At 35.6% G+C, this 10,727-nt stretch overlaps 3 protein-coding genes and 1 pseudogene across 4 annotated transcripts in view; all 4 read left to right on the top strand.

The window, feature by feature from the left end:
* LOC107019807 (LEAF RUST 10 DISEASE-RESISTANCE LOCUS RECEPTOR-LIKE PROTEIN KINASE-like 1.1) overlaps window positions 1–5,447 on the top strand; it is a 19,736-nt gene extending 14,289 nt beyond the window's left edge. The window contains exon 5 of the transcript XR_003578602.1: window positions 5,344–5,447. The gene's annotated coding sequence lies outside the window, so the exon portion shown is untranslated. The remainder of the gene's footprint in view (window positions 1–5,343) is intronic.
* On the top strand, window positions 2,711–5,450 carry LOC107019811 (LEAF RUST 10 DISEASE-RESISTANCE LOCUS RECEPTOR-LIKE PROTEIN KINASE-like 1.1). 2 transcript variants are annotated; one of them, XM_027917248.1, is made up of 4 exons: window positions 2,711–3,588; window positions 3,707–3,778; window positions 4,009–4,263; window positions 4,337–5,450. In XM_027917248.1, the coding sequence occupies exons 1-4, from the start codon at window positions 2,871–2,873 to the stop codon at window positions 5,269–5,271; spliced, it is 1,980 nt and encodes a 659-aa protein (XP_027773049.1). In that variant the 5' UTR covers window positions 2,711–2,870; the 3' UTR covers window positions 5,272–5,450. The 2 variants fall into 2 exon arrangements, with proteins under 2 accessions (XP_027773049.1, XP_015075667.1); XM_015220181.2 differs by having other exon boundaries at window positions 2,712–3,588; window positions 3,689–3,778.
* A 98-nt stretch (window positions 5,451–5,548) lies between these two features.
* LOC107019821 lies at window positions 5,549–7,471 on the top strand (annotated as a pseudogene).
* Window positions 7,472–7,599: 128 nt separating this feature from the next.
* On the top strand, window positions 7,600–10,721 carry LOC107019817 (LEAF RUST 10 DISEASE-RESISTANCE LOCUS RECEPTOR-LIKE PROTEIN KINASE-like 1.1). The gene is made up of 4 exons (XM_015220188.2): window positions 7,600–8,983; window positions 9,080–9,115; window positions 9,285–9,536; window positions 9,614–10,721. The coding sequence occupies exons 1-4, from the start codon at window positions 8,275–8,277 to the stop codon at window positions 10,516–10,518; spliced, it is 1,902 nt and encodes a 633-aa protein (XP_015075674.1). The 5' UTR covers window positions 7,600–8,274; the 3' UTR covers window positions 10,519–10,721.
* Window positions 10,722–10,727: the final 6 nt, after the last annotated feature.

Consider the following 10,727-nt stretch of genomic DNA (forward strand, 5'->3'; position numbering starts at 1 on the left):
TTAAATGAAAGAAAATGAAGGATAGGAATCAAAGTCTCAAACATCTTTACATATTTCACCAGTAGCTAGAGACTTTTAGTAGATGAATATGGTCAATATATTAAATTAAGTGTATTTAATTATTAAGTAACCCTTCAATTTCTTCAAATTTTATAATTTCAAAGAGTGTTATACTCTATACAAATTTATAGGATAATTCTAGTAATCTAACCTTAACTTTGTTGCTTCACACTTTTAATAGAACTAATAATTCTATTTTTACTATAAAGTTTGTAAAATAAAATAGTAAATCAAGAAAAAGTACTTTAAAAGCTATACAACTTATGTGGTTATCAAAGCAAGAACAATTATCAACCATGCAAAGACTTAAATCATAAAACTCAAAGTCTTATTGTGTACAATAATATTTTATTTGTAGTTATTTATTTATCAAATAGGAAAGAAAATAGAAATTTTTTATGGTAAATAAAAGAACACCTCTAAAGAATCAACAAAAATATTATAAAATGAAGCTAAAATTAACAATGTGAAAGAAAAAAGTAGTAACAATGTGAAAGAAAAAGAGATGACAACTTTCTTTATTCTCTTCCAATTATTCAAAATCTCTTCGATAGGATATAATTGAGGGACTCAAAGGATTGTCATGAATATGTCATTAACCCATTTCATGGATGAAAGGTGAAAGTAACAAGTATATTATTATGAACATCAACAAATGTATAATATCTTCATTTCTAATATAATAACACAAAATAAAAATTCCACTTAAACACATAGAAGAGAAATCTTAGCAGATCTTAGTTAATCATAAAATTATCAAACAAATATTAAGATACAATAAATGAAGAGAAGTAGCTATCATCAAAACTAAGACAATATATATCATGACATAATTTACAGATCTGAAAATTAGTGAAGTACACAATGGTATTTATAGCCAAGATGTATAAAAACTCAAAAGTCAAGTTAGAAAAAAATCATTAAAATATCATTAAATCTCTTTATTAAGGAAGTGAAAGGACACTTCATATTTTATTCTTTAAAAATGGTTAGATTTCCAAAACTATTAAAATCCAAAATCGTAGTTATTCTTTAAAGTTAAAACGTATGACTATAAGTATTCAACATATGTACTAATACACATAAAAGAATATGAAGAACCAATTTTGAAACTGTTAAAATATTTATTGTATGGTAGTCAATATGGTAGTTAGCATTTATTTAAACATATATTTACATTTTTTTTTACACAAATTATTAAAGAAGTATTTTCTTTATTTAAAGATAAAAATGTTTAATTAATTATATTAGATGAATTTAATTAAATATTTTATAGCCTTTTCATTTAATGTAGGGGTAAAATGGTAATTCAACTTTTAAGTTTTGAGCTTCATGCTTATAATAATATATGATATGATATGATATGATGATATGATTAGCTTATTTAATTATAGTTTATATTTGTGAATTAATTATTTTATTTTGTTAAAGATTAAGAATCTCATTAGTTAATTAATATAATTCTATCTTATTTTAGTTTTAGGGCGGACTCAACCTAACTAATTCAATTTCGGCTAAATTCTTAATTAATTGGGCCAAATTTACAATCCATTAATCCAACCATTTTTGCACTCTCCACTTTAATCCAATGTTGAGCCCAATTTTTTATTTGGCAAAAATGACATCGAATTTTCGGATCTCCAAAAATCTATGAAAATCGACAAAATCGAGAATTTACTTACTCTGGGCTTGTTTTACTTTGAAAATGAGTCGTTTTAGCCGCCAGGGCCAACTGACTCCATATCTAACGTCTTAACGGACGTTCACAAAATTTTTTGTCTAAAATAACATCGGAATTCCGAATCACCAAAAAAGATGGTGAAGTATAGCACACGAAATTCAGCAAAATGAGGTATAACTCTCAATGCCAATGAAGCTAAAATAGTATCAGCTTCTCCTTTCCCTGAATCAGCAGTTATGTTATTGTTGAAACAAGTTAAATCACTGCCTTCTCCAAATTCTGCCGCCGATAAATGGATTACTTGCTTCTGATATAATTAGAACAAAGAAGTTAAAAGTCCTACACCCCATTTCTTTGTTATTGATGTACATTTTGTGACTACAAATGTACTAAGTTTCTTTAGCTGGAAGTTATTCAGTTTGTAGTTTCATTATGTAAGAGTTTACGTTATATACCTCGCAGTGTAAAAGTTTTTATTCTATTTGTGTAATGTTGCAGTATCAGCTTTGTAATTCTCTAGTTGTTGTAGCAGGTTTTGCTACTTTATTTTCAAGCATATCATACATATCTGTTTCAAACAGTTACATTGCAGTTAACTTAACGCAATGGCACAAGAATATTATACACTTTCGGAACACAGAAGAGGTTGTTGAATCCTCGCAGGTCGGAGAATGTAAAGGGAATCACCATAGTGACAATGGCTCCTCCGTAGAAAGGCCCCCGCGTTGTTTCAGTGTCAAAACTGGTGATACAGAAAATGAATGGGAGAAGGTTAATAGTATAGCTTCAATTTCTACAGGTCAAGTCATCAATATTTGGTGGACCTGAAAATGATGAAAAGTTGCTGTTATATTACTGAGTCAAGAAGTCAAGTCTTTCTACTGGAGTCAATTGCTACAAAAGCTAATGTGAACATTTCCTTTTTCTTCTTCACCTTTGTTTACTTAATACACATCTGACCCTTCTTATACGTTTGTGTTACACATTTTTCTTTTTTAACAAACATTATCGATAAACTTAAGGCTACTAATCGAGAAACTGTTCAGGTCTTATAAGATATAGACTTCTAGAGTCACAATTCACAAAGCTTCAGTTAGCGCGTTTTCTTCTTATTGCAGTTAGATTCAATATGGATCTTGCTTCTTCTATATTTTGCTTCCTTCTATCTGTTTTTATGATGTTAGTTCAGGCAAATGGAAGAAATAATTCGACTTGTCCAAAGTCGTTTTCATGTGGAAATTTTACTGACCTGAGATTTCCTTTCTCTCTTTCCACACAACCTGACTGTGGAATAATGTTCTTATCTGGTTGTGATGCTAAACCATATCCGAGAATCCGACTGCTTCCTGAGGGAGATTGGTACTATGCTTTAGAGATGCATAATTCATCAGTTTGGCTTGGGGACACGAAGCTTCAAACAACGTTGACGAAACACAAGTGCCAGGCTTTTAACAAAAATTTCTCCCTTCCATACTCTCCTTTTATGTCTTTCCATATGATTAATATAATAAGCTTCTACAAATGCATCAGTACCAGTAATAATACCCGTAACATTACGCAGAAGAAGAACGATCATTTTGCTGGTTATAATATGTACAATGGCTGTGAAGGCTTTAGCATATACTACAACCTTTCCCGACACGATGATGAATACATAGGAGCAGACAATCTTCCTACCAACTGTTCACTTATCAGATTGCCAATTCAGGCAACTCATGGTGATTTGTTCGACGTGTTAGGTCCTGAAATTCTAGTAGAATGGAAGTTATCTGACGAATGTAACAAATGTCATTATGGTGGAGGTCAATGCCAGACTAATAAAACCAACAAATTTTCTTGTCACAAAGGTAGACATCTCCAAAATAATCTATATTTTCTAGGTCAAGTTCATGCTTCTGTTTCAAGCCGAGTAAATAATATATTTCGAATTATTGCCTCATTCTGTAGATGCAAAAACACCTACAGGTAATATCGATCAAAGAAAAGAAACAACCGAAAGAAATGGAAGAAATATGGTGGGGCAGATTCTGGGAACAGGTAGTAAAATATGTTTAATTGCTGTCATGTATTCTTATTGCAGAATATTCATGCATATCATTTAAAATTTCGTCATTTTGGATAAGCTGAAATCCTTTCTCTAGCAATAAAGAAACAGAAAGAAGAGACTTAAACACAAAATGTACGAATGTGGAGTTAAGGGAGAATTCCTTCTCCATGCTGTTTCTTTTTGCTTTTCCAAAGACATTGATTACTAGCTTCTCTTCCAGTCTTTGGCGGAGTAGGATCGGTGATGATAACTTCTTCAGCTGTATACTTTATCTGGCGTTACAAGAAGAGGAGATTTAGTTCATCCCGCTTCTTCTCAACAAGGAAATTATCAGATATCTTTAACCATGATGTTGAGGGAGGCAGTATATACTTTGGTATTCCAGTCTTCTCTTATTCAGAACTTGAAGAGGCCACCGATGATTTCAGTTCCTCTAGAGTACTTGGAGATGGAGGTTATGGAACTGTTTACTATGGTGAGAAACTTCTGAATATGGCTATGCATCAACAGTTTCTTCTTGTGGCTAATTCTTTTTCATTAATGAACAGGAAAACTTAAAGATGAACGGGAGATTGCTGTAAAGCGCCTCTACGAGCACAACTGCAAGCGAATGGAGCAGTTTGTAAATGAAGTTGATATCCTTACTAGACTAAGGCACAACAATCTTGTCACCCTCTATGGATGCACTTCAAGGCGAAGCCGTGAACTACTCCTTGTCTATGAATATATTCCCAATGGCACTCTTGCTGATCACCTTCATGGTAACAGAGCGAAGGACGGATCACTTACCTGGCCAATCCGCATGAACATTGCCATAGAAACTGCTGGTGCATTGGCTTACCTGCATGCTTCTGATGTAATACACTGTGATGTCAAGACTAATAACATACTCCTTGACCACAACTTTAGTGTTAAAGTTGCAGATTTTGGGATTTCAAGGCTCTTTCCAAACGACGTCTCTCATATTTCAACCACACCCCGGGGTACCCCTGGCTATATTGATCCAAAGTATCATGAATGTTACCAGCTGACTAGTAAAAGCGATGTCTATAGCTTCGGGGTGGTCCTTGTTGAGCTCGTTTCATCAATGCCGGCTGTGGATATGAACAGACATAGCCAAGAGATCAATTTGGCCAACTATGCAATAAACAAGATTGTAAAATCTTCTGTTAACAAGCTGATTGATCCATCCCTGGGGTTCGATTCAGATACCAAAACTCGGGAAATGACTACTTCAGTGGCAGAGCTGGCTTTTCTGTGCTTGCAGACAGATAGGAACGTGAGGCCTACTATGGTTGAAGTTTTGGATACTCTAAAGGAGATTCAGACTAATCTCAATGCCGATGAAGCTAAAATAGTAGTTGCTCCTTCTTTCCCTGAATCAAAAGATATTTTTTTGTTGAAGAAAGTTAAATCACTACCTTCTTCAAATTCTGTGACTGATAAATGGACTACTTGCTCTGATAGAACTTGTACACAGTAGTTGAGATTTCTGTAATCCGTTTCTTTGTCACTTTTATGTATATTTTGGGAGACTGCAAAATGTACTACTGTGAGAAGTTTCTTGAGCTATGTACTATGAGTGTAAGTGATGCAATTTTTAATTTCTATAAAAGTTTAAGTTGTATACACTGCCAGTTTTAAGAAATTTTTAATCGAGAACTTATGGAGTTATTAATGAGGACCGCATTAGAAATCTGTGCAAGTACAAGTGCACTATTCACCATACATTTGATGTATCTGCAAACCATTTAACTTTCAGACAACTGTGCTTTTTATTCTACAGTTGAAGTCTTCATTTCCGGAGATGTTGGTCCTGATAAATGACGAGAAATCTCCGTTAGTACTCAGAGTCAACAAGTTAAAGTCTTTCTGCTGGTGTTGATGGCTAGAAAAGGTAATGTAAAGATTTCCATTCTTCGTCACTTATCTTTTTCCCAATAAATCTGACCCCTCTTATACGTTAGGTTGTTTATGAGAAGGTACTATGGAAATTTCCTTTTTACTTTGCCTTTCTTTTTCTCAATAAGTCTGACACTTCGTATACGTTTGGTTGTACATAGAGTTTCTTTTTTACAAATATATATGAATAAGATAACGACTAGTAATGGAACTTGATCCTATAAGATAGTCTGTTTAGCTAGAGTTGCAATTCACAAATCTTCAGCTCTTTTTCCTCTTCTTGCAGTATCGATTCAATATGTCTTTGGCTTCTTCTTTTGTTTGCTTTATTCTATCTCTTCTTCTGATTTTAGTTCAGGCAAAGGGGAGAAATGATTCAACTTGTTTAGCTGTCTCCTTTATCTGGTGTTACAAGGAGAGGAAATATAGTCCATTCCGCTACCTCTCAGCAAAGAAATTCTAGGATATATTTAAACATGATGTTGAGGGAGGGAGCATATACTTTGGTGTCCTTGTCTTCTCTTATTCAGAGCTTGAAAAAGCCACAAATGATTTCAGTTCCTTCAGAGTAGTTGGACGTGGAGGTTTTGGAACTGTTTACTATGGTGAGGAACTTCCTAATACTACTGAGCTATGTTTCAACTGCTTCTTCATGTACCTAACTCTTGTTTATCAATGACTAGGAAAACTTAAGGATGGACGAGAGGTTGCTGTGAAGCGTCTTTACGAGCACAACTGCAAACGAATGCAGCAGTTTGTAAATGAAATTGATATCCTTACTAGGCTAAGGCACAACAATCTTGTCACCCTCTATGGTTGCACTTCAAGGCGAAGCCGTGAACTACTCCTCGTCTATGAATACATTCCTAATGGAATACTTGCTGATCACCTTCATGGTGACAGAGTGAAGGACGGATCACTTACCTGGCCAGTCCGCTTGGAAATTGCCATAGAAACTGCTGGTGCATTGGCTTACCTTCATGCGTCTGACGTAATACACTGCGATGTAAGACCAATAACATACTCCTTGATCACAACTTCAGTGTTAAAGTTGCAGATTTTGGGATATCACGGCTCTTCCCAAATGATGTCTCTCATATTTCAACTGCACCCCGGGGGACCCCTGGCTGTATCGATCCAAAGTATCAAAATGTTACCAGCTGACTGGTAAAAGTGATGTCTATAGCTTCGGGGTGGTCCTTGTTGAGCTCATTTCATCAATGCCATCTGTGGATATGAACAGGCATAGCCAAGAAATTAATTTGGCTAACTTTGCTATAAACAAGATCACAAAATGTGCATTTCACGAGTTGATCGATCCATCCCTGGGGTTCAATTCAGATACCAAGATTTGGGAAATGACAACCTCAGTAGCAGAGCTGGCTTTTCTGTGCTTGCAGACCGATAGGGACATGAGACCTACTATGCTTAAAGTTTTGGATACTCTAAAGGAGATTCAGACTAGTGAATTTGACAATGAGACGAAACTATCTCCTTTCCTTGAATCAGAAGATCAGTTATTTCTGAAACAAGTCAAATCACTACCTTCACCAAATTCTGCGACTGGTAAATGGATTACTTGCTCTAGTATTACTAGTACAAAGTAGTTCCATCCCCTTACTTTGTTATTGATGTAGATTTTGAGAGACTGTGAATGTGCTACTCTGAGATGTTTCTTGAGCAATGTATCTACGAATGAAAGTGATTCAATTTTTAGTTTCATTATATAAGAGCTGTTATATACACTGGAAGGTTGGAAAATATAAAGCAGTGGCTCCGTCCAAAGACACATTTTCTTTTCTTTTTGGGATCAAAAGCTGGTGTAACAGAAAATGATGGGAGAAGTTTGACAAAAAAGAATAAGGATTGAGGGGACAACGTTAGAAATTTATGCAAGTATGAGTGTCAATTTGAGTATTTAGTCATAGTGATATGCACTATCGTTTCAATGTTAGTCATGGAATAGAGGGGCCAGTGTTCCAGATTCTAGGATATCGATTTCTGATTTGTTTCTTTTTCAAAATTATGAAGATGATGGCTTGGAGAATCGCAAGTATATCTATCTTACACCGTATATACTCTGCTATACTTGAAAAACTTTCTTGGTAATTGCTAGTGAGAAAATGAGCAAATGGAAGACTGGATTTGTAAACCATAACGAGGAGATGTAAAAAGCTATCTGATAAGTATCAGTGTTCTTTTTACATCATCAAACTATCTATAGTTGTGTTTTGGGGTGTGACTAGAACCTTTTCCTTTTCATATTTCTACAGGTTAGGTCAACCATTTTTGAAGACTTTAGTCCTGAAACTGATAAGAAGTTGCCTGGTATATTGCAGAGTCAAGAAGTCAAGTCTTTACTGATGTGAAAGTGTCTTTATTTCCTCAGTAAGTCTGATTATGTTTGGTTCCACCTAGTATGTATTTTTGACAAGTTTTACCAGTAAGATGAAGACTTAATATAGAGAAAGTGTTTAGAAGTTATGGCACTTCATCTTATAAGATACAAGTCTGGTGAGCTAGAGAGTTGCAATTCACAGAACTTTCAGATAGCTTTGATCTTTCTTGTAGTAGGATACACAATATGTCTTTGGCTTCTTCGTCTATTTGCGTTATTCTATCTCTTCTTCTGATGTTAGTTCAGGCAAAGTGGAGAAATGATTCAACTTGTCCAAAGTCCTTTTCATGTGGAAAGCTTACTGACCTGAGCTTTCCTTTCTCTCTATCCACACAACCTGACTGCGGAATAGTTCCCATCTCTCATTGTGATGCTAAACCATTTCCAAGAATCCAACTGGTTCCTGGAGGAGAATGGTACTATGCTATGGGAAAGGAGTATACTTATACTATTGTACTTGTGGACCTGAGGCTTCAAACCACGTTGACGCAACACAAGTGCCAGGCTTTTAATGAAAATATCTCCCTTTCAGGCTCTCCTTCTATTTCTTACACTGCAGTTGACCTTCAGAACTTCTACAAATGCAACAGGACTAGTAGTAACAACAAAGATCATTTTGATGGTTATCACTCGTACAATGGCTGTGATGGATTCACCATATACTACAAGTTCGATGGAGTTGATGATGAAGACATTCTAGCAGGCAATCATACAGCCAACTGTTCACTTATCAGATTGCCATATTACCAAACAGAACCTGGTGATGATAATTTGGTCAACTTCTTAAGTTCTGCATTTCTAGTAGAATGGAAATTGTCTGATGACTGTAACGAATGTTACTATGGTGGAGGTCGATGCCAGACTGATAAGAAGAACAGTTTTCTTTGTTACAAAGGTAGACATCTCAAAATAATGTACAAGTTCAAGGTTAAATCCTTTCTTATTTCAAGTCACATCTGATAATTTTCCCTCTTGTTTATTGATGCAAAAGCTAACAGAAGCAAGTTGGGACTGATTCTTGGAACAGGTAGTTAAATACTTAAATATCCATTAACCTCATCTTTCATTTCAACTTTCTTCTTCATTGTGGTAAATGCTCCAAACATATCCACAATGTCAAACTAGTGTTGAGAGATTGCGATGTTTAGCTGTTTTTTTTTTCATTTGATAACCTTCGATTGTTTATTTCTCTCCAGTTTTTGGTGGAGTATTGGTGATGATAACTTGTTTAGCTGTCTACTTAATCTGGTGTTACAAGAGGAGGAAATCTAATCCACCTCACTTCCTCTCAACAAGAAAATTGTCATATGTATTTAAAAATGATGTTGAGGGAGGCAGTATATACTTTGGCATCCCAGTGTTCTCTTATTCGGAACTTGAAGACGCCACAAATGATTTCAATTCCTCTCGAGTCCTTGGAGATGGAGGTTTCGGAACTGTTTACTATGGTGAGAGACTTCCTAATCCAACTGAGCTATCTTTAATTCTTTCTTCATGTGCCTAATACTTGTCCATTAATGACTAGGACAACTTAAGGATGGACGAGAGGTTGCTGTGAAGCGCCTATACGAGCACAACTCCAAACGAATGCAGCAGTTTGTAAATGAAATTGAGATCCTTACTAGGCTAAGGCACAACAATCTTGTCACTCTCTATGGCTGCACTTCAAGGCATAGCCGTGAACTACTCCTTGTCTATGAATACATTCCTAATGGAACTCTTGCTGATCACCTTCACGGTGATAGAGCGAAGAACAGATCACTCACCTGGCCAGTCCGCTTGAACATTGCCATAGAAACTGCTGGCGCATTGGCTTACCTTCATGCTTCTGACATAATACACTGTGATGTCAAGACTAATAACATACTCCTTGATCAGAATTTCAGTGTCAAAGTTGCAGATTTCGGGATATCACGTCTCTTCCCAAATGATGTCTCTTATATCTCAACTGCACCCCGGGGTACCCCTGGCTATATCGATCCAAAGTATCACGAATGTTACCAGCTGACCATAAAAAGTGATGTTTATAGCTTTGGGGTAGTCCTTGTTGAACTCATTTCATCAATGCCAGCTGTGGATATGAAGAGGCATAGTCAAGAGATTAATTTAGCTAACTTTGCTATAAACAAGATTGTGAAATGTTCATTCAACGAGTTGATCGATCCATCCCTGGGGTTCGATTCAGATACCAATATTTGGAAAATGACTAGTTCAGTAGCAGAGTTGGCTTTTCTATGCTTACAGACAGATAGGGACATGAGGCCTACTATGGTTGAAGTTTTGGATACTCTAAAAGAGATTCAGACTAGTGAATTTGATAATGAGAAGAGAGCTAAGTTATTGCTGAATCAAGTTAAATCACAACCTTCACCAAATTGTGTGACTGATAAATGGATTACTTGCTCTAGTACTACAGCTAACACAAAGTAGTAGCAATGTTGTTGCTACTGTGACAAGTTTCTTGCTATATTGTTGCTCCGACTCTTCGAAAATATTCACACACAACTATTGGATACTCCAAAAGTACTGAATTTTGAAGAATCCAACATAGGTGCGACAACAGTTTTGGAGAGTCCGAGCGTGATAGGTTTCTTGAACTATGTATCTTAGTACATCTACAGTTACTCTTTTACCCTCCC

This window comes from Solanum pennellii, chromosome 5, assembly GCF_001406875.1.
Source record: "Solanum pennellii chromosome 5, SPENNV200".
NCBI classification, from domain to species: Eukaryota; Viridiplantae; Streptophyta; class Magnoliopsida; order Solanales; family Solanaceae; genus Solanum; species Solanum pennellii.

Coding starts and splice junctions, on each gene's coding strand:
- LOC107019811 (XM_015220181.2), top strand. CDS start 2,871: ATGGATCTTGCTTCTTCTATATTTTGCTTCCTTCTATCTGTTTTTATG. Junction 3,779..4,008: donor GGGGCAGATTCTGGGAACAG/GTAGTAAAATAT, acceptor CTTCTCTTCCAG/TCTTTGGCGGAGTAGGATCG. Junction 4,264..4,336: donor TTATGGAACTGTTTACTATG/GTGAGAAACTTC, acceptor ATTAATGAACAG/GAAAACTTAAAGATGAACGG.
- LOC107019817 (XM_015220188.2), top strand. CDS start 8,275: ATGTCTTTGGCTTCTTCGTCTATTTGCGTTATTCTATCTCTTCTTCTG. Junction 9,116..9,284: donor GGGACTGATTCTTGGAACAG/GTAGTTAAATAC, acceptor ATTTCTCTCCAG/TTTTTGGTGGAGTATTGGTG. Junction 9,537..9,613: donor TTTCGGAACTGTTTACTATG/GTGAGAGACTTC, acceptor ATTAATGACTAG/GACAACTTAAGGATGGACGA.